The sequence below is a fragment of the Rhinichthys klamathensis genome, unplaced genomic scaffold (assembly GCF_029890125.1).
Source record: "Rhinichthys klamathensis goyatoka isolate OS25496 unplaced genomic scaffold, OSU_Roscu_1.1 h1tg000076l_1, whole genome shotgun sequence".
Classification (NCBI taxonomy): domain Eukaryota; kingdom Metazoa; phylum Chordata; class Actinopteri; order Cypriniformes; family Leuciscidae; genus Rhinichthys; species Rhinichthys klamathensis.
This window is the reverse complement of record NW_026606618.1, coordinates 3,765,760-3,790,006: the sequence shown is the minus strand read 5'-3', so window position 1 is coordinate 3,790,006 and position 24,247 is coordinate 3,765,760. Positions and strand designations below refer to the sequence as shown.

Here is a 24,247-nt window from a genome sequence, read left to right as displayed (position 1 = left end):
AAATTGACAAAAATGTGACAATACAGAGTTGTTTTGTGCGTACAATCAACAAATCAGCCACGATCCAGAAAAAAAAGCACACAACAGTGAAGGGGTGAATCTATAAAACATCAAGAGTGCAAAACAGACACATCCACACACACACACACACACACACACACACACACACACACTTTTATACACAAACACACTAATAAATTCAGATTACATAAATATGTTTTGAATTTTTAAAAATCACAGCTTCATCGGAATGTTACGAAACTAGGTGACTTTTATGGTATTAGGTATGTGAACAAAGAAAAAATATTGAGGTCATGATCCAAGCATGCAAAGTGGTCGTCACACTTCTGCTCTTTGGTCAAAAATGACCCCCATAGGAAATGAATGGGAAATTGTCAGAGTTTTTTTTTTTTGCATACAATCTACAAATCAGCTAGGATGCAGAAAAAAGGACTCAACAGTGAAGGGGTGAATCTCTAAAACATCAAGAGTGCAAAACAGACACACACACATACACACACACACACAAATGAAAGCTAATTTTGGGAAATGTCTGAAATAAAAGCAATTATTCATCAATGTAAGACATAAAGTGCACAGCAATGAAAGCATGAGTCTGTAAGCCATCAAGGTTGTAAAATAGACAAACTCACACACACAAACAGACATAGGGTAATGTGAAACTGTAACAGAGAAATGTGAAAATATGTGAAATCAAATCAATGAATCAAATAAGTTAGAATTAAGTTAGAATTAAACATTGGGTAACAAAATGCTTTCCATTTGTTCTCTTTCTAATGCAATGTTCAGGTTTGACTGTATTATAAAGTAAAACTGGCAGTTCAAATTACCATTTAAACCAAACAAACAAACAAAAAAAAGACAAAAAATAGTCTTTGAGAATCTGTTATTATATTTTAAAATCAACAACCTGAAAAAAATTGTCAAAGATGTGCAAAACTCACAAGAATTCTGAACCCTTTCTACAGAGAGCTGTAAATCCACTAGTGGTAAAAATGTGCTATTGCGTGATAAAAATGCTCAGTGTGTCCAGCAGATGGCATCCATCTCATTTCAAAAATTGTTTTCATGAGGCCTAGGCTTGACTCTAAAATGAAATACAGCTTTAAAAAAAAAAAAAAAAAAAAAAAAATACATATTTATAAAAAATTTATATTATATTCAATGGGAAAAAATGGGTCATAATTATTGCATAAATATTAATTATAAATCATAAAATTTTCTCAAAACACCAAAAAATAAAAGACAATTTTTTTTAAAAAACAAGTAAAAAATATATATATATGATTTTCTTTTAATAAATATGAATCAAACCCTTCCGGACCATTTGGTCCCGAAGACCCTGAGTGTGACCCTGAAATGAAGGACCCCAGAGGGTTAATTAGGTCATATTTACACAGAGTATATACGAGGGACACAAATGACACCGGTTTTGTTGACTACTATTGGAAAAGAAGTGGATACTTACTACACCAAAAGCAATGGTGTCTGTGTAGGTTCTCATCTCGGAATAAATATTCTTCAGGAACCAGCTGAAGGGTTTACAGCGGAGTCTCTCTCTGAGAGCTTTTCGGTCTCTGATATCACCAATATCGATCCCTGAGTCCTGCACACAAACACATGCAGTCGTGAACATACAAGAATTCATTTATAGAGTTCAGAATCGAATAGCTGCTAGAACATGAAAGCTCTCATGTACATCTATCTCAGCCCTTCAGGTTCAGGCACTTATGCTGACTTTAAGTGAAGTGATTCTATATGCAGCTGCATTTCAATGCGTCATGTACTGTACAGCTCAGAAGTGAGAGCTCGTTAAAAAGCCCTAACGCCTATTCTAGCTTAAATTATTCATGGTCATTACATCTCAACCCATTAAATCTTACCTCAAAATGACAAAACAGCATGTGTCCTTTAACATCCATCACATTCATGTACTGATATGGAACTGTAAGCCCCTCAAGGCCGTGTTTCTCAGAAAATCTGCCATGGTTAATGTGTGTTGTTAGGAGCAACGTGACGCAGAGTGCCTAAATAATCACCTTTAACCATAGTAAAAATCAAAGTATGGTGATTGACTTCCAGAGGCCTTTCCTTTTAATAAAACAGTGACTACTGAAATATGATAAAAACAATGTTCAATGGATAATTACATTTAACTGCATGCTACGTATGGTTGTAAAGCAATTTATCATATTAATAATATACAGTAGTTAAAAAAAATCTGAAACGTCAAGTGGAAATTGTTCCATGTTGCATTTTCCTAATTGATATACTACTATTCACAAGTAGTATTCACTATACTATTTTTTACTTTTAATAAATCGATTAAATTGCATCTAACATAAGTGTTTGTAATGTTGTTAATTGAAAAGTGCATATCGGTTTCCACAAAAATATGAACCAGCACAACGGTTTTTAACATTGATAATAAATGTTTCTTGAGCAGCAAATCAGTGTATTAGAATGATTTTTGAAGGATCATGTGACACTGAAGAGTGAAGACTGGTGAAATGATGCTGAAAATTCAGCTTTGTCAGCACAAGAATAAATTACATTATTTTAAATTGTAATATTTCACAAATTTATTACTGTTTTCACTGTAATGTTGATCAAATTAATGCAGCCTTAGTAAGCATAAGATTTCTTTAAAGGGGTCCTATTATGCCCTTTTACGAAGTCTTGATCTTGTTTTTGGGGTGTACTTGTTCTCATGCTTGATTGTTCAAAAAATTTATTATTTTTCACACATTTTACATTATTACAGCTCCTCTCTCCCCAGTCTGGCTTGAACACATCGATTTCGATGAAGCTCCTCGAAATGTGCTGTGATTGGTTAAATGGGCCAGTGTGTTGTGATTGGCAGCACTTAGCCCATGTGTTCGGGAAATGTCCTGCCCCTCCATGACTGCAAGCTCTTCTCTAGAGTAAATATGAATAAGGATAGCGTCAATTTCATAACAATTTGAGCCCGATTCAGACCCTGACAATGTTAACAAACAAGAGGATCATGCAGAATGGATTTAATGCACAGACTTTGCAAGCTCAGATTTCACAGGAGGTTTCAGAGTGGTATGTTTTTTGTAATTTTCTTATACAATATATTATAGATACGATGTTATCCACCATTTAATCGTGATATTTGTCAGAAAACTAAGGTAATGCAAACAGTGATCGATCACAAAACCATGGCTAATTTTCCTAAGGTGCAGTGAACGGCTTACAAAAGCAACAGAAAACAAGCTGTTCTCCATAAAATGTGCAGCGCATCGATAAACGTTGAGATTATAATGTTCAGAAACAGTGTTTAAAATAAGTTTTAGCCACTCTAAGTTCGTCAGAGTTTTGGAAACATAGCGACAACACTGTCTTTTCTAATGCGGCTCGACCAGGCCTTGTCCTCTTTTTTGCGTATTCCGTGGGCGGACATTATAACACGGTGAATTCATAAGATTAGGAAAAATCACATTGCAGTCCAAATGAGCCGTTGATCGTTGTGGCTCTTGGACAGTGGATTCTGTTAAATAAAATATCTCCCTTTGGAGTGGATTTTGAGCTTTGTAACCTTGCAGATCTTTTTTATGCTCAAACAGCAACGTTACACACTAACTAAAGTGGAAAAAGTGGAAAAGCATAATAGGACCCCCTTTTTTTGGATTGGTGATTCAGAAATATTGCAGACTCTTAAATAGTTCTTATACATTTTATATAATGTGGTTTCTTTTAATTCCACACTTATAAAAGCTATTAGTTTATTTGATATTTATTTTATCAGTATATTTTAAATCCCAGATTTTCAAATTCTTTAAACGTGGCCCATCCAGTCAACTATTCATAGGTTTAGTACCTGTTGTGGAACGTTCCAGGCCATGTAAACGTGGCTCTTGAACTCGTCCATCCACACCTCGGCCACTCTCAGAGCGTTCCTGCGTACGTGAGTTGCCAGGTCCTCCGTGTAGGGCTTGTGGGCGCGCTCAATATGAGCTATTCTGGAACAGGGCATGACCTCCACACTTCCTCCGCACAGCCATACCTGATTCCACACACATGAATGGAAGGACGAAGAAAAAAATCGCTCTGTAAAATGCCCTTTCACATCCATTAGGCAGTCTACAAAAACAAATACGCCAAGTTCTTATGATTCATTAGGGAGTATGTGAGTCCATTTAGCAGAATAAACCAAATTACTGAAAAAAACCCACATAAATTAAACTCCACAAGGAACAAAAAGCACTTTTGTACTTAATTAGAAAATTTAAAAAGGGTTTGTAGACGAAATAAGCTAAACAATACACTTCAAATCAAGGATGCTCATATCCCACAATTATCATCTAAAGGTTACTCACTTCCACACAACAGAGCTCTTTGTTCAAACTAAACTCCCAAAACTGCTCTTCATTTACAATAGAGGCTTTCTAAAGCATGACAAGAAGAATATCGAAAGAACCTATTTGAGAGCTCAAACAGACCATTTCATTTGTAATAATTTAACATATTTCCCTTACATGCTACTGACATTGAGCAATATAACCGCCTTTTGTGTCAGTAAAGATGGGAGAAAAACCACAAACCGCTGCTGTTTTCCTGGAGTGCTTTCATATACAGTAATACACATTTGTTCAATGATTTACCCTCAATTAGTGCATGTTATGCGGCTGAAAATGGAGAGTGGCAGCTTATTTGTGTGTGTTGGTTTGATTCCCTGTTTTTTTCCACCCACTGCACTCATGCAGAGCTTCTAAACCGGGAGCATCTCTCTGTGCTTTGTACATCTCTCTAGTAAATCTTCACTCGGGATTATATAGGCCACATGCCAGCATGCTGCACTTCATTCAGACATTCACACCCAAACACTTGCATTCAGGCCTGGTTTGGTGAAATATGAATTGCAACATCTGGCTGGGACATATGTCAGGGTCGTTTCAGTCAAACAAAAAGTTGATTTATCAAGAGACCCTGATGCCGTATTTTGAATATGAATATTTGTTTGAAAAGGAAGGGGGGTATCACATTTGCTCTGTCTGATCTGCTTGTTTGGCAGGCTTTTAAAGCCAAGACTTGTTGGGCGGGATTCAACAGGAAGTGGACAGATGCGTGTTGTTCCTATTTGCCAGGAGAATGATTTATATGCATAATCATTGACAGCAATCCCAATGATCCATGACTGAGCCGTCTGTTCTCCCAAAGCATTAAAAAAGAATTTCTCACATTTGCATACAATACCTGCTGCAGACGGAGATATTCAGACCTTAATCGCACAGAGGCAAATTTTGCAAGCATGAAATGAGAATCAAACCGGTTTTATATTGTCTGGGAGACATTTAAGACTTGGTCTCTTTCCCAAAAAAATGTAACCAAGAGTGATCTAAAATGGAAGAAAAAGTAAAAAAAAAGGGGATACCTGGAGCACGCTGTTGTATATGCTGATCCAGAGCATCTGAAACACATTCATTCATGCTGACTGCAGGAATGTCCACCAGAGTGAATTGAATTGCCTGTGAATTGAATGTTCATTTCTCTACCATAAGCCGTCTCCAAAGGTGTTTCAGAGAATTTGTCAGTACATCCAACCGGCCTCACAACCGCAGACCACGTGTAACCACACCAGCCCAGGACCTCCACATCCAGCATCTTCTCCTCCAAGATCGTCTGAGACCAGCCAAGAATTTCTGCACAAACTGTCAGAAACCGTCTCAGTGTTATGACGGTGAGGAAGGATGAACCCAATAGCAGACAGTAGTCAAGGCAACACGATTTATTAAACAAATAACCGGGAAAACAAAGCCCACGAGGGGGCAAAACAAGACAGGACTATGAAGACTAACTAGACTGAGACAGATAACTATAGGGGCACAAATAACCTTTACAGGCAATAGCGCAACAGGACTAAAACTCTTGACAAGATACTCACAGACTCTGACAAAGGTTTGACAAGGATTAACACTCAGATAACAATCACAATGAACCGACACAGGACAGCAAACACAAGGGGATTATATGGGGAACACTAATGACGAGGACAGGTGAAACTGACTAGACAATAATGACAAGACGAGGATAACAAGGGGGCGGGGTAACGAGACGAGACAACACAAGCACATGGTCCAAATAACAGACCATGCGCTTGTACATAAAACATGATTCTGTCATGATCCTGCCTCACGACTAGGAAAATCAAGAATACTAAGGCAGAATCATGACAGAACCCCCACCTTAAGGAGCGGCTACCAGACGCTCCTCAAGGGGACATTAAACACGGGACATGACAGACTGTGACAAAGACACGAACCAACAAAACATGGAAAACACTAACAATGGCAAACAGGAATAAACAATAACAGGGTTCGGGTGAAAAATCAAAAACAACATACAAGGCAAAGGAGGTGGAGGAAACACAGAGTTCATGGGGGGAGGTCCAGGGTGGATGGGAGGACTGGGGGTCTTGGGTCCACGGGAGGAGGGCTGAGGACGAGAACTCCGGGCAGGCTTGGACGGGGACACATGAGTAGAGGTCTTGGGAGAAACAGTCCGGGGTTTAATGGTGACAGGGGAAACAGTCCGGGGACAAGTGGAGACAGGAACGAACGGTGAAACAGTCCGGGGACTAGTGGAGACAGGGACAAACGGGGAAACAGTCCGGGGGCTAGTGGAAACAGGGACAGATGGGGAAACAGTCCGGGGGCTGGTGGAAACAGGGACGAACGGGGAAACAGACCGGGAATTAGCAGCAACAGATTCAGACGAGGACACAGAGGATGCGGAACCGGGACTCCTGACGTGAGACATAGCAGGCAAAGGGGCAGGACAGGGTGCAGCAATAACAGCGGCAGGCTCGGGTGCAGCGCTCACCGGGATAGGATCAGGTGCAGCGCTCACAGAGACAGGCTTGGGAGCTGAGGACAAGGCAGGACAGACAGGGGGTTCAAGAATAGCGACGAGACGAGACAGGTAATCGGAAAGGGTCTTGGCCGCAATGATGACGGGCATCTCCTGACGAGCTGAAACTGCTCGCAGAACCTCCTTAGCGGCTAGATCGGCCGCAACTCTCTCAGCGGGCTCTGGGACAGCGCTTGCTGAGGCGGGCTCTGGGACAGCGCTTGCTGAGGCGGGCTCTGGGACAGCGCTTGCTGAGGCGGGCTCTGGGACAGCGCTTGCTGAGGCGGGCTCTGGGTCAGCGCTTGCTGAGGCGGGCTCTGGGACGGCGCTTGCTGAGGCGGGCTCTGGGACGGCGCTTGCTGGAGCGGCCTCTAGGGCGGCGCTTGCTGGAGCGGGCTCATGGACGGCGCTTGCTGGAGCGGGCTCATGGGAAGACAGAGACGGAGGATTGGAGACTCCCTTCCTTCTCTTCTTTCTCCTTGGCCGCGGAGCAGATGCCATTGTTGGACTAGTGACTGGTTGGGGAAGCTCAAAAGGAGCTGTGACTTGGGCATGGAGGACAGTCTCAGACAGGGCTATTTCCGACGCAGAGGATTCGGATGCAGACTCCCATGAGGTCCGTCTATCTCGCTTGCCGAGGAGACTTTCGGGTACGGCTGATGCCTCGGGATTGTAAGTGGAGCCAGCTTGATTCCCCAGGGTAACCACAGCCAGGACACGACCCTCCGGAATCACTGACAGCTTGGGTGATGGTGACGACAAGGTGGAACCCCGCGACTCCCTCCGTGATAAACAATCCACCATCTCACCAAACGGGCAGCAGACCAGCTTCTCCCGTTCAGCCAGGGGTGGAGGAGCGTTGAGACCCGCAATGAGGTAGCGGTTGAGGAGGATATCAGGTAGGAAAAGCCTCCTCTCGTTTGCAACCTGGGCGTACTCCCTCAGGGACCGGTCTCCCTGGGGAGGAATTGGCAGCTTGCCATTACTTGCATCAGAAATAGTCCTCCGCCACCATTGTGCAAGGTCATCCGGGTTATGCTCAACAAAAGAGGACATACTGTCTGCAGGGTTCCTTGGTGGTCGGTTCATTCTGTTATGACGGTGAGGAAGGATGAACCCAATAGCAGACAGTAGTCAAGGCAACACGATTTATTAAACAAATAACCGGGAAAACAAAGCCCACGAGGGGGCAAAACAAGACAGGACTATGAAGACTAACTAGACTGAGACAGATAACTATAGGGGCACAAATAACCTTTACAGGCAATAGCGCAACAGGACTAAAACTCTTGACAAGATACTCACAGACTCTGACAAAGGTTTGACAAGGATTAACACTCAGATAACAATCACAATGAACCGACACAGGACAGCAAACACAAGGGGATTATATGGGGAACACTAATGACGAGGACAGGTGAAACTGACTAGACAATAATGACAAGACGAGGATAACAAGGGGGCGGGGTAACGAGACGAGACAACACAAGCACATGGTCCAAATAACAGACCATGCGCTTGTACATAAAACATGATTCTGTCATGATCCTGCCTCACGAATAGGAAAATCAAGAATACTAAGGCAGAATCATGACACTCAGGGAAGCTCATCTGCATGCTCGTCGTCCTCATCGGGGTCTCGACCTGACTGCAGTTCGTCGTCGTCGTGAGTGGGCAAATGCTCACATTCGATGGCGTCTGGCACTTTGGAGAGGTGTTCTCTTCACGGATGAATCCCGGTTTTCACTGTACAGGGCAGATGGCAGACAGCGTTTATGGTGTTGTGTGGGGGAGCGGTTTGCTGATGTCAACGTTGTGGATCGAGTGGCACATGGTGGCGGTGGGGTTATGGTATATGGGGAGGCGTATGTTATGGACAACGAACACAGGTGCATTTTATTGATGGCATTTTGAATGCACAGAGATACCGTGACGAGATCCTGATCCTTTCATTGTTGTGCCATTCATCCACGACCATCACCTCATGTTGCAGTATGATAATGCACGGCCCCATGTTGCAAGGTTCTGTACACAATTCCTGGAAGCTGAAAAAACATCCCAGTTCTTGCATGGCCAGCATACTCACCGGACATGTCTGGGATGCTCTGGATCGGCGTATACGACAGCGTGTTCCATGTCCTGCCAATATCCAGCAACTTCGCACAGCCATTGAGGAGGAGTGGACCAACATTCCACAGGCAACAATCAACAACCTTTTTTTTTAATATATTATATTATTAATTTTATAATAATAATCATCATCATCATCATAAATACATTTAAGGACATTTAGATATTTTTTAACTAAGAAAAGGGCAACATTTTTGATTAAGAAAATATTTTTTGTTGCATATTTTTCATGATGCATGAATAATAAAATGACCTTATATGTGTTCAACGCTACCCTACCTTGACTGAATTAACCACCAATAAACATGTCGCCCAAGGGACATTATTGACAAAGTCATTATTACTCTTTACCTGGAACAAAACTGACATTCTGTGGCAACAGATTGCAAAAAAAAAAAACTATGCTGACATCTAACTTGATCAAAGACAGTATTCATTACTCCATCACTGATAAGCAGAGCCCTTTAGCGAGGGCTAAGAATAGAAGAGCACAGATGCGTTGACCTTTTATTGAGTGTGCACCCTCTTCTAAAGCGCAAAATAACTCCCGTCAACACAATGTCAATGAGGGTCAGCAAAACGGTAAAAAAAAATTCTTCAGACAGTGCCTCCAGGCGTGAGTTTGACTGACAGGGTGCAGAAAACCATCAATCCAAATATCTGCAAAAAAATAACTGCAGCATAGAAGATTGTACAAAAACAGTAACATCTTCATCTTAAAGGTGCCCTAGAATGTTTTTATTTTTTTTATTTTATAATGTTTCCTGGGTTACCCTTATAATGTTAGTATGTTTTTTAGATAAAAAATGATCATAATTTAGAAATAAATGGCATTTTTCCTAGCCTGCTTTTAGCCTCTGATTTGAACACTCTGTTTGAAGGGGCGTGTCTGCTGTGGGATTCAGTGTAACCGCGGCCACTGCTGTGATTGGCTGACATGCTTGCATATGAAATAGCTACGCATTACATGTGAAACTCTCTCCCGAATACTTTTACTACAGCTATTATACGTTTTTACTATAACAGCTATCGAGATTAACGAATCGTGAGATGTTTTTAAAGTATTTAGATCTATTCCCATCACATAAAATGTTGCCGTGATGAGCATTGAGCAGATGACAGTGTGTTGATCGCGAGAATGAAGATCTTATCATTGCAAAGCAGTTTCTGCACTCTCTCTGCTTTCACCAATGCAAACACGATGATGTAAATACATTAAGAGCTTCGTTGTGCAGTAACGTGCGTCATTGATTTCATAACGAGTTTGGCAAGTGTCCAGATAAACTCGCGCTGTGTGGAAAGATTGTTCTTTGATCGCTTTCTGTATATAATTTGTTCACAATTTAAATACGATTATTTTCATCCTACTAAAAGAAACGATGTGAAGCTGATATTTTAGTCACTGGCTTGACTTACTGATGCATAAACAGTATTGAACGATTTTGAGAGAAAGATTACCTTGAACAATTACACATCAGAAAGTGTTGCTTGGTAGCTCGATCCGAGGCCAGCTCTGTATTGGCCCAAGTTGAGGAAACAGTCGGTGAAATGTTTGGAAATTTCCAGAGAAAATAAAATTAACCCATTGTTTCTTCAGAGGCTCAGATGAAGGAACTAAAAAATACTTTTGTGTTCATGTATACATCCACACTGAGCAACTGCCATGCTTCGGCTGCGCAGTTCCGCCTGGCATTGAGGGCTGGCATTATGCAAATATTTGGAGGCGTACATATTAATGATCCCGACTATTGCGTCACAGTCGGTTTTGTGTGGAGAACCGACCGTTTTTCAGGGGTGTTTTTCATAAACGTGAATTAAATGAGAACGCGAAAACAGTCCAGTTTGAGATTCACTCTATGTCATGTCCATGCACTGAACTCTTGTTATTTGACTATACCAAGGTAAATTCAATTTTGAATTATAGGTCACCTTTAAGAATCATAGTATTCTTAATCATAAGATTCCAAATATTGTTATAGTATTTAAAATAACTTTTATTTTAGAAGCAAAAATGTAAATTACCAAAACTTTTCAAAGAATACATCTTGAATTAAATGTATTTGTCTTCCAACACTGGCAAATTATTTATTCGTCGTTTAAGCATAAAATAAAAACTTTAAAAGCTGTATTTTTAAAACAAAATTTATCATCAATGTTATAAGAAAAATAGATTTAGATAGTTTTAAAAATCAAATGTAAGATGCATCTCAAAGAATTTTCTATTGTTTTTAGGAATTTTCACTGTAAAACAAGACAAAAATACTGATTTAAAATGATTTTTTTTGCAGTCCATTTAGCATTTGTTGATCTAAATAGACTAAACATGCAACTAAATGACAATGAACATTCATCTCAATATCATTCCTTTTGGGTTGCAACATTTGTGCGATGTTGCATTTGGAGATTCGGAGGCACAAAGGAGCTTAAAAGATGAGAGTGAAGAATTAGGTTGTAGAGACACAGCTGTATGAACAGATGTTGAGAGCCATTATCCGAATCCCGCCGCACACATGGTGCCTGCCTCTTCCTGAGACATTTCCATTTCCTCTCTGCTCATTGAGGTTCTTAGTGATGAAATCAGAAAAAAAGAAAAGAAAAAAAATTCATAATGGATGTCTGTGCGTGTAATGGGGGGGGTTTGATCCGCTCTGTATTGTGATGGTGCACCCCGCCTGGAGTGATTGCAACTTTGCTAGGCCAAATCACAGTAAGAGCAAGTGGCTGTGTGTCCGCTGGCGAGCTCCATTCACAGCCTGGGCTTGGATTCTGGCTGCGGAGGCAAATTACAGTGCCGCTGGGTTTGATGGGAGTCGGCAGAGGTCTCGATGGGGCTCTGTACATGTGTAATACTGAGAGGTCAGGACCCCGCCAGTTTGGAGCAAAACGTCTGTATGGCAGGTTATCATTAGCAAGCTGCAGAGAGCTCCACTTTAATTGTGTGTGATGATACACACTAGGGCTGCACAATGTCGGAAAAAAACATTTCACACACACACACGCATACACACACACGCACAGACACACACCAGAGGCTGCAAACCCCCACATATCCATCTGCCCTCAAAGAACAACCTGTATAAAGCATCTTTTCATCAAATGAAACGGCATTATTCATCGGCATGCGTCTACTTGTCTACTCAAACTCCAGACATCCTGTCTCCTGCTGTACTTTCAAAACTCTCGTAGGCATTCTGAATAGCTCTTACCCTGATCCCCAGCTCCACGTTTTCCCCTCCATAAACTTCCATCCCTTCATCCAGCAGACCAATCTCCTCAAAATACTCCCTATCGACTACAAAGCAACCGATCAGAGCGGGACTCCTGCAGAGAGAGGAGATGGCACACGGCAACAATGAACTCAAATGAGTTATGAAAACACATTTTACTAAATTAAGGGTATATAGTCTTTTGGAATTGGCATTAAATTGTCTGATGCAATTTCTTGAGTCACCATTTAACACAGGAAACAGGTTGTTAAGAGGGCAAGGAGAGTGATTTAAAAAAAAAAAAATTAGTGCTGTCAAATCGATTAATCGTGATTAATCTGAATCTTGCAGTTTTGTCAGATATCATCTGGTGTTATCAATGGCGTTAGTTACTTCCTAAATTAGTTTAGATTTGGCACAGTGTTTCCTGCATGCAGCAACGAACATATCACGAGTCGGAATGTCCGATTCGCTGTCAAATGATTCTTAAGAATTCAGTCAAAAAGTGTTCATGAATCCATGTTAAACTTACTTATGAGTTTGAATCAGACTGACTCAGTAAGTGAATCAGAGCCATTACTGAGTTCACAATTGACTCCTTCACTGAACCATGAGCCAGTTTGTGGTTATGTATTAATGGAAATGAACCAGGAACCATTACTCTGAAATTTAACATTATATTTTAGTTTAGGACTTGCATAAGTCTATTTACTGGCTGGTTGTTAATATTCCAACCAACGTGTAATTAAATATATTCTAATCTAATAATCTGGTAATCTAAAAAAGCATTCAGATTATATTTGACCAAATTGACTGGTTATTGATTAACATATGAGGTTCACTGTAAGGTAACCTAAACAGTAATTCTGTAATTTGTCAAAAAAGGTCCTAAATGATTTTTTAGTTTAAAGGCCTGTCTTAAAGGGATACTCCACTTTTTTTGGAAATAGGCTCATTTTACAACTCCCCCAGAGTTAAACTGTTGAGTTTTTACCGTTTTTGAATCCATTCAGCCGATCTCCGGTTCTGGCGGTACCACTTTTAGCATAGCTTAGCATACATCATTGGAGTTGACAAGACCATTAGCATTTCTCAAAAAAAAAATGACCAAAGAGTTTTGATATTTTTCCTATTTAAAACTTGACTCTTCTGTAGTTACATCGTGCACTAAGACCGACGGAAAATGAAAAGTTGCGATTTTCTAGGCTGGTATGGCTAGGAACTATACTCTCATTCCTGCGTAATTATCAAGAAACTTTACTGCCGTACCATGAGAGCAGCAGGCGTAATGATATGACGCAGCGCCTGAAAATAGGCCACCTTCCGTCAACACAACGGAACTATTTTCAGGCGCTGCGTCATATCATTACGCCTGCTGCTCTCATGGTACGGCAGTGAAGTTTCTTGGTTATTACGCAGGAATGAGAGTATAGTTCCTAGCCATACCAGCCTAGAAAATCGCAACTTTACATTTTCCGTCGGTCTTAGTGCACGATGTAACTACAGAAGAGTCAAGTTTTAAATAGGAAAAATATCAAAACTCTTTGGTCATTTTTCTTTAGAAATGCTAATGGTCTTGTCCACTTCAATGATGTATGCTAAGCTATGCTAAAAGTGGTACCGCCAGAACCGGAGATCGGCTGAATGGATTCAAAAACGGTAAAACTCAACAGTTTAACTCTGGGGGAGTTGTAAAATGAGCCTATTTCCAAAAAAAGTGGAGTATCCCTTTAAAACAAACACTAGTCATAGATAGATCAGAACCTGCCTTTGTAGAACCATTGAGCTGACACTGATTGTATCTTGCTTGAATACCTTATTGGAGCAGTTTGATTCTTCTGTGTCCACCAGGATTTGGGAGGGTTTAGATAGCGACACCAAAGTTCCCAGTCGAACCCTTGAGCCGAGAGGGGATATTCTTCGATCTCAAACGTGTCGTATTTGATGTTGTCGAATGATGGCGAGATGACCCGGGTTCTGTCCTCTTTGATTCTGTGAAGGATTGGTTCAGCCCTTAGATCAATAGAAATAGAACATGCTTTAAGTTCAAGGGCAGTGGGTTTTTGATGGATCTATCTAATTTTGTCTCTTGGAGCTCCGAAATCGTAGAATACAATGTTTAATGAAGCCCCTTTCATGCCACTGCAACTGAAAGGTGATTTCACACTTGATTATTAAAGCTGATTGGAGTTTTCAGAACCCATCGATCTAAAACTTAAAATGTCACTGTCGGAGATAATGGTACTTTCAAAGACCATCTCAAAAGTTGTGAAGACAGGCATTAATGCTGCATTTGGACTCGGAAAATAGCCTCAGGCAAGCTATAAGCTGTACTATCCACTCTAAAAAAAACACATCGAACCCCAGAGAAACTTCCAGGTGCATCCATGGACTGATGGAACGCAGCATGAATTTCGAGCAGGAATAAGCTGACATCCATAAGATACACTTTGGACGCTATCTAAGCCCTTTAAGAGGTTTTTTTTCGACATGTTGCACTGAGAATAATTAACAGGTATGCGAGTTGACAGCTGTGCCTAGAACAGTAATTGCAGTAGACAGGCACTTCTGCTAATATTCCTGGCCTCACACCCACAGGGAACTCACACCGCACAGGAAGAACAGCATTTCCATCCACATACAGTTGGTCTCCATCTACATTTGAACAGTGATACTGACTTAACGTGATTTGTTAAGCAAGCAATTATTTGAATTCAGTCGTATTGGGGGTCAAAAGAGCAATGAGGGTCACAAGTTATAATACTCTATACAAACAATGATCAAAAACAACATTTTGCAGAAGGCCTATTCACACCAAATCTGAATTCTCAGCATGAAAATGCCAGCACGACTATGTTTATGAATTTCCTTGCAGAAATAGTTTTTTTTTTTTGTATTATTTGGAGGATAGATTGATTTTCTATTTGTTTGAATGCCAAACAGAGAATGGCATTCTCAGAAAACTGTCCAAATAGTTTTGTTGCAAAACTTTATGAATATGTTGTACTTTCATGCTGTTTAGTCATATCAGACTGGGTACAAATAGGCTGTAACAGAAAACTGGACGTGAAAATGAGATTTATTCAGAACCTTTGGGCCTCTTTCATGAAACACATGCAAATTGTTCAGTGGAAATTGTTCCTAAAGCCATTGTTACATATATTGCCTTGATCGATTTAATGTGGAAATTTCCATAATAATAGTTTTATGAACAATTTTTACTGATTATAATTTTGTTTAGCATTTTCTACATTTTTGTTCATAGCCCACATTCTACTAAAACTCTACCTGCCATCATTTGGTATAATAAAAATGAATATGTGCCAACAGTATCATTAAAATATTTACATCAAGAAAAATGTGATCATAATATGCTAAGTAATAGTGTTTGGTCATGTTTTGGTCTAAATCAGTTTTACTGAACCATTTTGATCAGCAGATAAAAGTTTTGTACAATATAAGGAAATGTAAATTTAAATACTTTAAAAATCAAATCCTTCAATTCAGTCATACTACTTTTATTTCATAAGTGGTGATAAAATTACACCTGATCCGTTAACCAAGATAAAATTGTATGTCAGTGACAGTGACAAATTTACAAATGTAAAATTTTAACCAACACCCTGGAGATAAGATTATTAAAAAAATTATATATATATATATATATATATATATATATATATATATATATATATAAATAAAAAATAATAAATATTTAACATGTAAATTGTTTATAACTTTTATATTATATGAACTTTCAATCATATTTTGAATACATCAAAATGTTAGACAGAAAAAGTAATAAAAAAAAAAAATAAAAAAAAACTTTTAGCATTTTCTTGCTCAGTTCTGGAAGAAAATAACCTACAAATCAAGTTTCACTGACCATCCGATGTTGAACTCCACGTGGGCGTCAAACAGGGCCACGATGGGGGCGGTCGCAGCTCTCCAGCCACTGACCCGAGAGCGAATCAAGCCCTCCTGTTTCTCATGCCGAACCACTTTAATGAAGTCGGGATGCTGCTGGTTGGTCTCATCCACAAACCTCTGCAGGTTTTCCGACAGTTCAGCTTTGAGTCAATGGAAGGGAAAGAGGGATTTAGTTGAAAAACCTGCAATATAAACACTCATACCTGCGGTTTACTAAATCACCCTTGTGGCCACTAAGAAGGTTTCAGTGCACAGGAGAAATGAAGCGGGAGACCCTAGTGACACGTGCACCTGACTTGCACCTGACTTTTATTACATTCTAATCAAAATTCGTTTATATAGACTCCCCCCTCGACCTCTCAGGGAATTACGAACATGTACTGAAGCGCTGCAAACATCAGACACTAATATTTGTCAGGGGTCTGTGATATTTGGAGTCTTCACCGCTGTCTGCTGGTGATTACTCCCCTCCCATTCTGTTTCCCGTGCTGTTTGTTTTTATTAGACAGAAAGCCATCATCCTGTCTCACCATGGCAACCAGATGGTGTTACGTGGGGCCACTGCCAATCTGTGAGAGAATGAAATGTCCAAACCTCTGTACCTCACGTTAACCCCCCTGCCCCCTCGCTATACCTCACACGCGCAGAGTAAAAGGTCACTGTAGCATAACCACTGTGAAGTCATTATTCTGGAAAAACCAAATACTCTAGAGGTGACTGAGAGCAAATAAAAAGCATTACTTTCAGATGCACCCGAGATAAACCCACCTCAGTAGTGTACTTTACCCCACAACAAAGCAGTTATCTTCAGAAAATAATTTTCTTAAGCCAGCAGTCTACACCAGGGCTTTTCAAACGTTTTAATGCGAAGGAAACGTCTCTGGTTACTGGTGTAACCTATGTTCTCTGAATAGGGAACGAGACGCTGCGTAGCTTAGGACGCAGTGGGAACGCCCTCTGGGTGTGCCGATTGTCTGAAGCCCTTATAGAATCACGCCAATTCATTGGCTGATGGCGCGGGCGCCGCCCCGACGCTCTTGCGTCGTCACATTATATTAGTGCGCGCGCGCCATCTGCTCCTCAGATTTCTCTGCCGAAAAAGGAGCTTGTCGGCAGCGCAAGGAACTTGGCAGCGAACGCAGCGTCTCGTTCCCTATTCAGAGAACATAGGTTACACCAGTAACCAGAGACGTTCTCTTTCATAGGTTCACTCAACGCTGCGTAGCTTAGGACGCAGTGGGAACGAAATACCAAACTCGCCAAGCTAAGCACTGCCGTAACTAGTACAAAGACCAGATAACTCACACGACTGGTTCAAGCAGATAAAACTTGGGAACCTGGAGTCATGTCAAGATCCAAACTATAGAATCTGACAAAAGTGTGCGGAGAGGACCAGCCTGCCGCTACACAAATGTCTTCCAGGAGGGCACCTCTAAAAAGTGCTTGAGAGGAAGCCACGCCTCTGGTGGAATGTGCCCTGATGCTAAGAGGTGAAGGCAGACCGCGCACCTCATATGCCAGTGAAATAGTCCCCGGTAACCCAGTGGGAAATTCTCTGCTTTGATGCGGCAAGCCCGCGGCGGCCAGCACCAAAACATACCAAGAGCTGGTTGGATTTTCTCCAACCGCCAGAGCGATCCACGTATAACTTCAATGCTCGGACAGGGCAGAGCAAATTAAGCTTCTTGTCCTCCTCGGAGACAAAAGGAGGAGGATGGAAAGAGTGAAGGTTAATAACCTGAGACCGGAATGCTGTTGACAATACTTTGGGCACATATCCCGGTTTCGGTCTCAAAGTCACCCTGACAAGACCAGGAGCGAAGTCTATACAAGTCTTGCTAACAGAAAGAGCTTGTAAATCCCCCACCCGCTTCAAAGAAGCCAAGGCTAACAAAAGAGTAATCTTGAGAGTCAGAATCCGCTCTGGAGCTGACTCTAAGGGCTCAAAGGGAGCTTCCGTTAAGCCCTCCAGGACGACCGACAGGTCCCAAGAGGGAATTCCAGGGGAGCGTACTGGTTTCAGGCGCCTAACCCCACGCATAAATGCTGAGACTAACCTCAATTTACCTAGGGGGATCTCATCCGACTCCCTATGAGCGGCAATAGCAGCAACATATACTCTCAGAGTAGTAGCGGCCGCTCCAGAAGCAAACTTCTCCTGTAGGAATTCCAGCACTGAACCGACTGGGCAGCTGACTGGGTCCGTAGCGTGTGTCGAACACCACGACTCAAAAACCCTCCACTTGGAGGAATATAACCTTCTCGTGGAAGGGGCTCTTGCACTCGCAATGGTCTCCTGGACGTCAGCGGGAAGACCAAAGCTCAAAGCTAGCGGCCTCTGATGGGCCATACGCATAACTTCCAAATTTCGGGGCGAGGATGCCATATCCTGCCCTGAAGCTGGGACAGCAGATCCTCCCTGACCGGAATCTCCCAAGGGGGAAGTTCCAGAAGAGGAACCAGCTCCGAGAACCACGGCTGGGAGGGCCAGAATGGGGCTATAAGTAGGAGACGGGCTCCGCTCTCCCTCACTCTGGACAGAACTGCCTGGATCAACTTGACAGGCGGGAATGCATAAAGTTTCTGCATTGGCCACGGGTGGGCGAACGCATCTATCCCCAATGGTGCTGGGGGGCTCAGGGAGAACCAAAGTGGGCATTGGGACGACTCCTGTGATGCAAAGAGGTCCACCTCTGCTTTTACGAACACTTCCCAAATCAGGGCAACTGTTCGGCGGTTCAACATCCATTCCCCCGACCTGAGCTTCTGCCTCGACAGAAAATCTGCTGCGAGGTTCAGGATCCCAGGAACATGGACTGCCCTCAGTGAAAGGAACTTGCCCTGAGACCACAGGAGAAGGTGGCGCGCATGCCTGTCCAGGGTGCGCGACCGTGATCCCCCCTGTCGGTTTACATGAGACACTTCCGCCATATTGTCTGTTCTGACAATGACATGGTGTCCTTCGAGAAAGGGGAGAAAGTGAAGAAGGGCCAGGGAAACAGCTCTCAGCTCCAAGCTGTTTATGTGCCAAGAGAGAGTCTCTCCAGTCCAGACCCCACATGCTGGTCTGCCCTCGAAAACCGCACCCCAGCCGGTCAGAGAGGCGTCCGTCGTAACCATTTGGCGACGGAAAACTGCACCCATGTCGACCCCTTTCCGAAGGAAGAGAGGGTCCCGCCAAATTGAAAGGGCGCGGAAGCAACTGCGCGACACCTTCAACAGGCGAAGACCCGGTCCTGTGGACCGGGCACCTGAGAGTTTCATCCACCACAGAAACGGTCTCATGTGGAGCAACCCTAGGGGAAGCACAGGGGATGCTGCGGCCATGAGACCCAGAAGCCTGCGGCAAGTGCCCACAGAAACACAATGGCCGAGCGTGAAGCGAGCCAAACATGTCAAAAGTGGAAATCCGGGCAGGAGCCAAACGGGCCTGCATCAGAACGGAATCCAGGCGCACCCCTAAGAAAACTGTGCTTTGAGTTGGGGTAAGAACACTCTTCTCCGTGTTCAACCTCAAGCCGAGAGACTGAATGTGACGAAGGACAATGTCCCTGTGGTGAGTCACTAATTCCCTGGATTGGGCTAAAAGGAGCCAATCGTCCAGGTAGTTGAGTATACGGATGCCCTGGAGCCGCAACGGGGCCAGAGCAGCATCCATACACTTTGTGAACGTTCTCGGCGCTAGAGCGAGACCAAAGGGAAGGACCCTGTACTGGTACGCCCTCTCTCCAAAGGCAAACCTGAGGAACCTCCTGTGTCGCCATACGACCTAAATATGAAAATATGCATCCTTCAAGTCTACTGTCACGAACCAGTCCCCTGCTCGAATTTGAGATATGATAGCTTTCAGCGTCAACATCTTGAATTTCCCTTTGTAAAGGGAGAAATTTAGCCGGCGCAGGTCCAGTATTGGTCGCAGACCTCCGCCCTTTTTCGGGACCAAGAAGTAACGGCTGAAGAAGCCTTGCTCGACTTCCTTCGGAGGAACCTCTTCTATTGCTCCCTTGAGGAGAAGGGACGAAATCTCCTGCTGTAGTACAGAAGCCTCTGAGGCGCTGTTGACTACAGTTGGAAAGACTCCGTTGAAGCAAGGGGGCGGGCGACAGAACTGAAGTGTGTAGCCGAGCCGAACCGTGCGGAGGATCCAAGGCGATACCCCTGGCAGACGCCTCCATTCTTGAAAGAAATTTGAGAGAGGAAGAGGAGTGTTGCAATGTGGCGGACATACCTGAGTTAGGGTGACGCGCTGACTCCTGTGGGGTGGCGTGGTCCAACGTGAAGGAGGGCACTTGACGTCCTGACACGTAGCGGGAGGTACCACTGCCTGTTTGATCAAGATCATAGGGTCTGCCTGCTCCTGAGGAAAACCGAAAGTGTCTCCGAGGACGCGAGCAGCAGGTATCAAACGCATCGGAGGCAAGGGGAGAAAGCTGAACGCGTCTTCGTCCTCCGGCGCCGGACGGTTTGAACGAGGTCGAGTAGTAACTGCACTTCGAAACACGCCGGGTGGCGAAAGTGACAGGTTTAGAGAAGGAGAGCGAGTTAGAGGTGGGCAGAAACGCTTTCGCGGTCTGTCCCAACCTCGTAAATCGGGGGAAGCTCTCCTCTTTCTGACCTGCGGGTCAGGAACGATTCGAGGAGGCTGGAGCGAAGGGTTTGTTAGACCGCTTCAGCTCCAGACGCTTATGAGGTCGCTGGCGGGGGAACGGGCGACCGCGGGCTCCCCAAACCGTAGCAGGTGGGGGATGAACCGAGTCACTTCTCCTAGCAGCAAAATCCGGCCTATGAGACGAACGTTCTCTGGGTTGAGCCGGGGAGGGGTTAGAGGATTCTCTAGCCCTCCTGGGCATAAACTGCCTGAGGGCAGCTGACTGGGATTTTGCGGCCCGAAACTTGTCAACCACAGTGTTGACCGCCTCCCCAAACAGTCCAGATTGAGAAACTGGGGCGTCCAAGAGGAAAACCTTCTCTTTGTCACGGATCTCCGTGAGATTAAGCCATAGGTGGCGCTCTGCAGCAATCGCCCCTGCCATAGAACGACCTATAGCGCGTGCGGTGTGTTTGGTGGCTCTTAAGGCCAGATCCGTGACCTTACGAAGCTCTTTGACAGCTTCTGGCGTAATTCCTGTTCCCTCGTCCATCTCCTTCAAGACATCCGCCTGGTAGGCTTGGAGGATGGCCATAGTATGTAGGGCCATGCCTGCCTGACCAGCTGCCATGTAGGACTTTCCGAAAAGGGCGGAAGTAGTCCTGCACGGTTTAGAGGGAAGGAGGGGGCGAGATTTCCACGACGGAGCAGACGACGGAGAAAGGTGACCAACGTGTCCTCAACCGCTGGAAAGGCGGAATAGCCCTGCTCCACAGAACCAACGAGGTTGGTGAAGTCAGCGGCTGCCGCGTTTGTTAGACGCGCGGAAAAAGGCTGCTTCCAGGATCTGGAGATCTCGTGATGCAGATCACTGAAGAAGGGCAGCTTTCTCCGCTCAGGCCTAGAATTAGGGCCACTTAAAAATCTCTCGTCGAGTTTAGACGATTGAGACTCGCGGGGCTCGTCGGGCCAGTCGATAGAGAGCTTCTCCGTAGCGCGCGAAAGCACGTCGATAAGCTCCGTGTAGGCCGCAGTAGGCCGCGCCTCCTGGCCGCTAGGCGGGAGACCGTCAGTAGCTAAAACAGGCCCGAAATCCTCAGAGTCGGACGCTGTAGTGTAAATAATATCTTCCAGGCCGAAAGAAACCGTCTCGCGCGCTCTCGGGCTGGGGCATAAATAATCATGCGAAAACTCGACTGGCCGAACACCGCGTGCGTGCTCGGGAGAGGGAGGGAGAGAAAGGGCCTGGCCCGTCTGCTCGTACTCTATATCCTCGAGCTCTACATCCGAACCCCAGGTCGCGGATTCCAACGAGGCCTCGGCAGCCTCGGGAGCGCGACGGGGGGGAACGAATGACTCCTTCTCAAAAACCGCGAGCCGAGAGCGGAGGGTTTTGAGAAGCAGGTTGTCACAAAACTTGCATTTAGACAAGCCTAAAACAGCCTCGCGCGCATGTGAAAAACCCATACATTTAACACACTTACTGTGAGGGTCGTCGTTCGCAATAAAGCGAACGCATGGCGGCGGGCAACGACGAAACTCCATGGCACTTCACCGCAAGGAGAACTGAGTTCCACTATTCGCAGTCGCTGAAGTGCAGATGAAGAATGCTGATGATAAATCCGAATTATTTGGGCCAGAAAAACCGAGACCGAAGGGCTAAGATGGCCGCTTCGTGAAGGCAGAGAAATCTGAGGAGCAGATGGCGCGCGCGCACTAATATAATGTGACGACGCAAGAGCGTCGGGGCGGCACCCGCGCCATCAGCCAATGAATTGGCGTGATTCTATAAGGGCTTCAGACAATCGGCACACCCAGAGGGCGTTCCCACTGCGTCCTAAGCTACGCAGCGTTGAGTGAACCTATGAAAGAGAACACAAATCATTGATCCCCTTGCTAAAATATAAAAGCATATATATATATATATATATATATATATATATATATAAGTATACAGACCATTTTTTACTGTGTGAGAAAAATAATCAGTTCAATACTATATGTAGATATCTGTTTTATTTTTTTAAATTTTTTAAATACTTAATTGTTTTCACTTTTCCTAATATAAAAATGTATCTGTAATATAAAACACAACCTGTATAATTATGTTTCAATAATTTTGTATTAACACCTGGTGTTTAAAATATATATATATTTTAATATTTTAACTTTTATTATATTGACAGTGTATCTTATATTTAATAATATTATATCATATTAAAATATTACCTGTAAAATATTAGTATTATTAACAATAATTATTATTAATATCTTTAAAACTTAAAAAATATATTTTTACTTTTAGGTCACTGTATCATATATATATTATATGATGATTATACAATATTAAAAATGATCTCTGAAATGTTAATTATTATTGACAATTGGCATTTATTATTATTAATATATTTCATAATTTGTATTTATTTTATTAAGTTGACAGCATATCTTTTCCCACCACTATTAATGTGAACAGAAAATTATTTGTATAAGAAATGTATCTGCTAAAGCAGCTTTACAGAAAATGTGCAAGTAAAATGTAAAAATAGTGAGGAGAAACTCACTATGTATGTCACAATATGTAAGGAGATACATATGTAAAAAACTTTATTTTTCCAGAAGGGAAGCTATGCATTTTTATGTACAGTATACAAACCCATTTATACTCTATGTGATAGTACTGTATGTGCTTTTATTATGTCCTTGCACGTTAATAAAAGCTACTTAAATGTCCGAATCAAACTAAGGCCTACTACTTGCTTATTCTAAGCCCTGTCTGTGAAACCAGGCCATATGCAAGTTGGCACACTGCCTAAGTAGATTTCTCTTTAAATAAAGATTTTACTTGATTAAACTGGTTGCTTCAAGACCAGAACATTTGTGAGAGAAAAGTCTCGCTTCAGACGCCAAAGCATAAAACATTTAGATGTGCAGCAGCATACTGGATACATGTACATCTGCTGCCCATAATCCCCTAGTCTTATCATGTTACAGACCTCAGATATCCTTTCCACATGAATCCACATTCATATGCATTATTCATAGTAATCTGTCATACAAGAATCAATCCCCACTGAAGGAGTCCCTGTCTGCCTCTGGCAAATCAAAAAAGCAGTGCTGGGGCAGCAACAGGCCCTCACCGTTGTTGCTGTTGTCATCCACGAGGATTATCTCCTTGAGCAAGTGAGAGGGCGTCCGATGGATCACCGAATGAACGGAACGCAGGATGACTGACAGCGCCTCATTCATAAAGATGAAGATGATGCTGACTTGGGGTAGACTGGAGGGATATGAGATGTTTCTGCACCTGCAGGAGGAAAAAAACAGACATAAATAGAGGATCACACACCTGGAAGAGAAGACAATATCTCTCAGTTTCCTTGGTTATGCCTTTAATCGCACTGGTAGCATTTGAGAACAGAATTGAATTTCAGTTTGAAGAGTCTAAAAGGGGATGATGTATTTTTAGTTTTAAAAATGAAAGTACAAGACATTGATT

The 24,247-nt window shown here is 43.0% G+C and overlaps 1 protein-coding gene across 2 annotated transcripts in view; it reads right to left on the bottom strand.

Moving 5' to 3' along the window:
• Window positions 1–24,247, bottom strand: part of galnt18a (UDP-N-acetyl-alpha-D-galactosamine:polypeptide N-acetylgalactosaminyltransferase 18a) — a 99,486-nt gene that overhangs the window by 14,094 nt on the left and 61,145 nt on the right. For both annotated transcript variants that reach the window (XM_056251013.1, XM_056251012.1), the window contains 6 exons: window positions 23,889–24,055; window positions 16,117–16,300; window positions 14,046–14,243; window positions 12,231–12,345; window positions 3,866–4,051; window positions 1,490–1,627 (listed from right to left, as the gene is read on the bottom strand). In XM_056251013.1, the coding sequence (XP_056106988.1) occupies window positions 1,490–1,627; window positions 3,866–4,051; window positions 12,231–12,345; window positions 14,046–14,243; window positions 16,117–16,300; window positions 23,889–24,055 (988 nt within the window). The remainder of the gene's footprint in view (window positions 1–1,489; window positions 1,628–3,865; window positions 4,052–12,230; window positions 12,346–14,045; window positions 14,244–16,116; window positions 16,301–23,888; window positions 24,056–24,247) is intronic.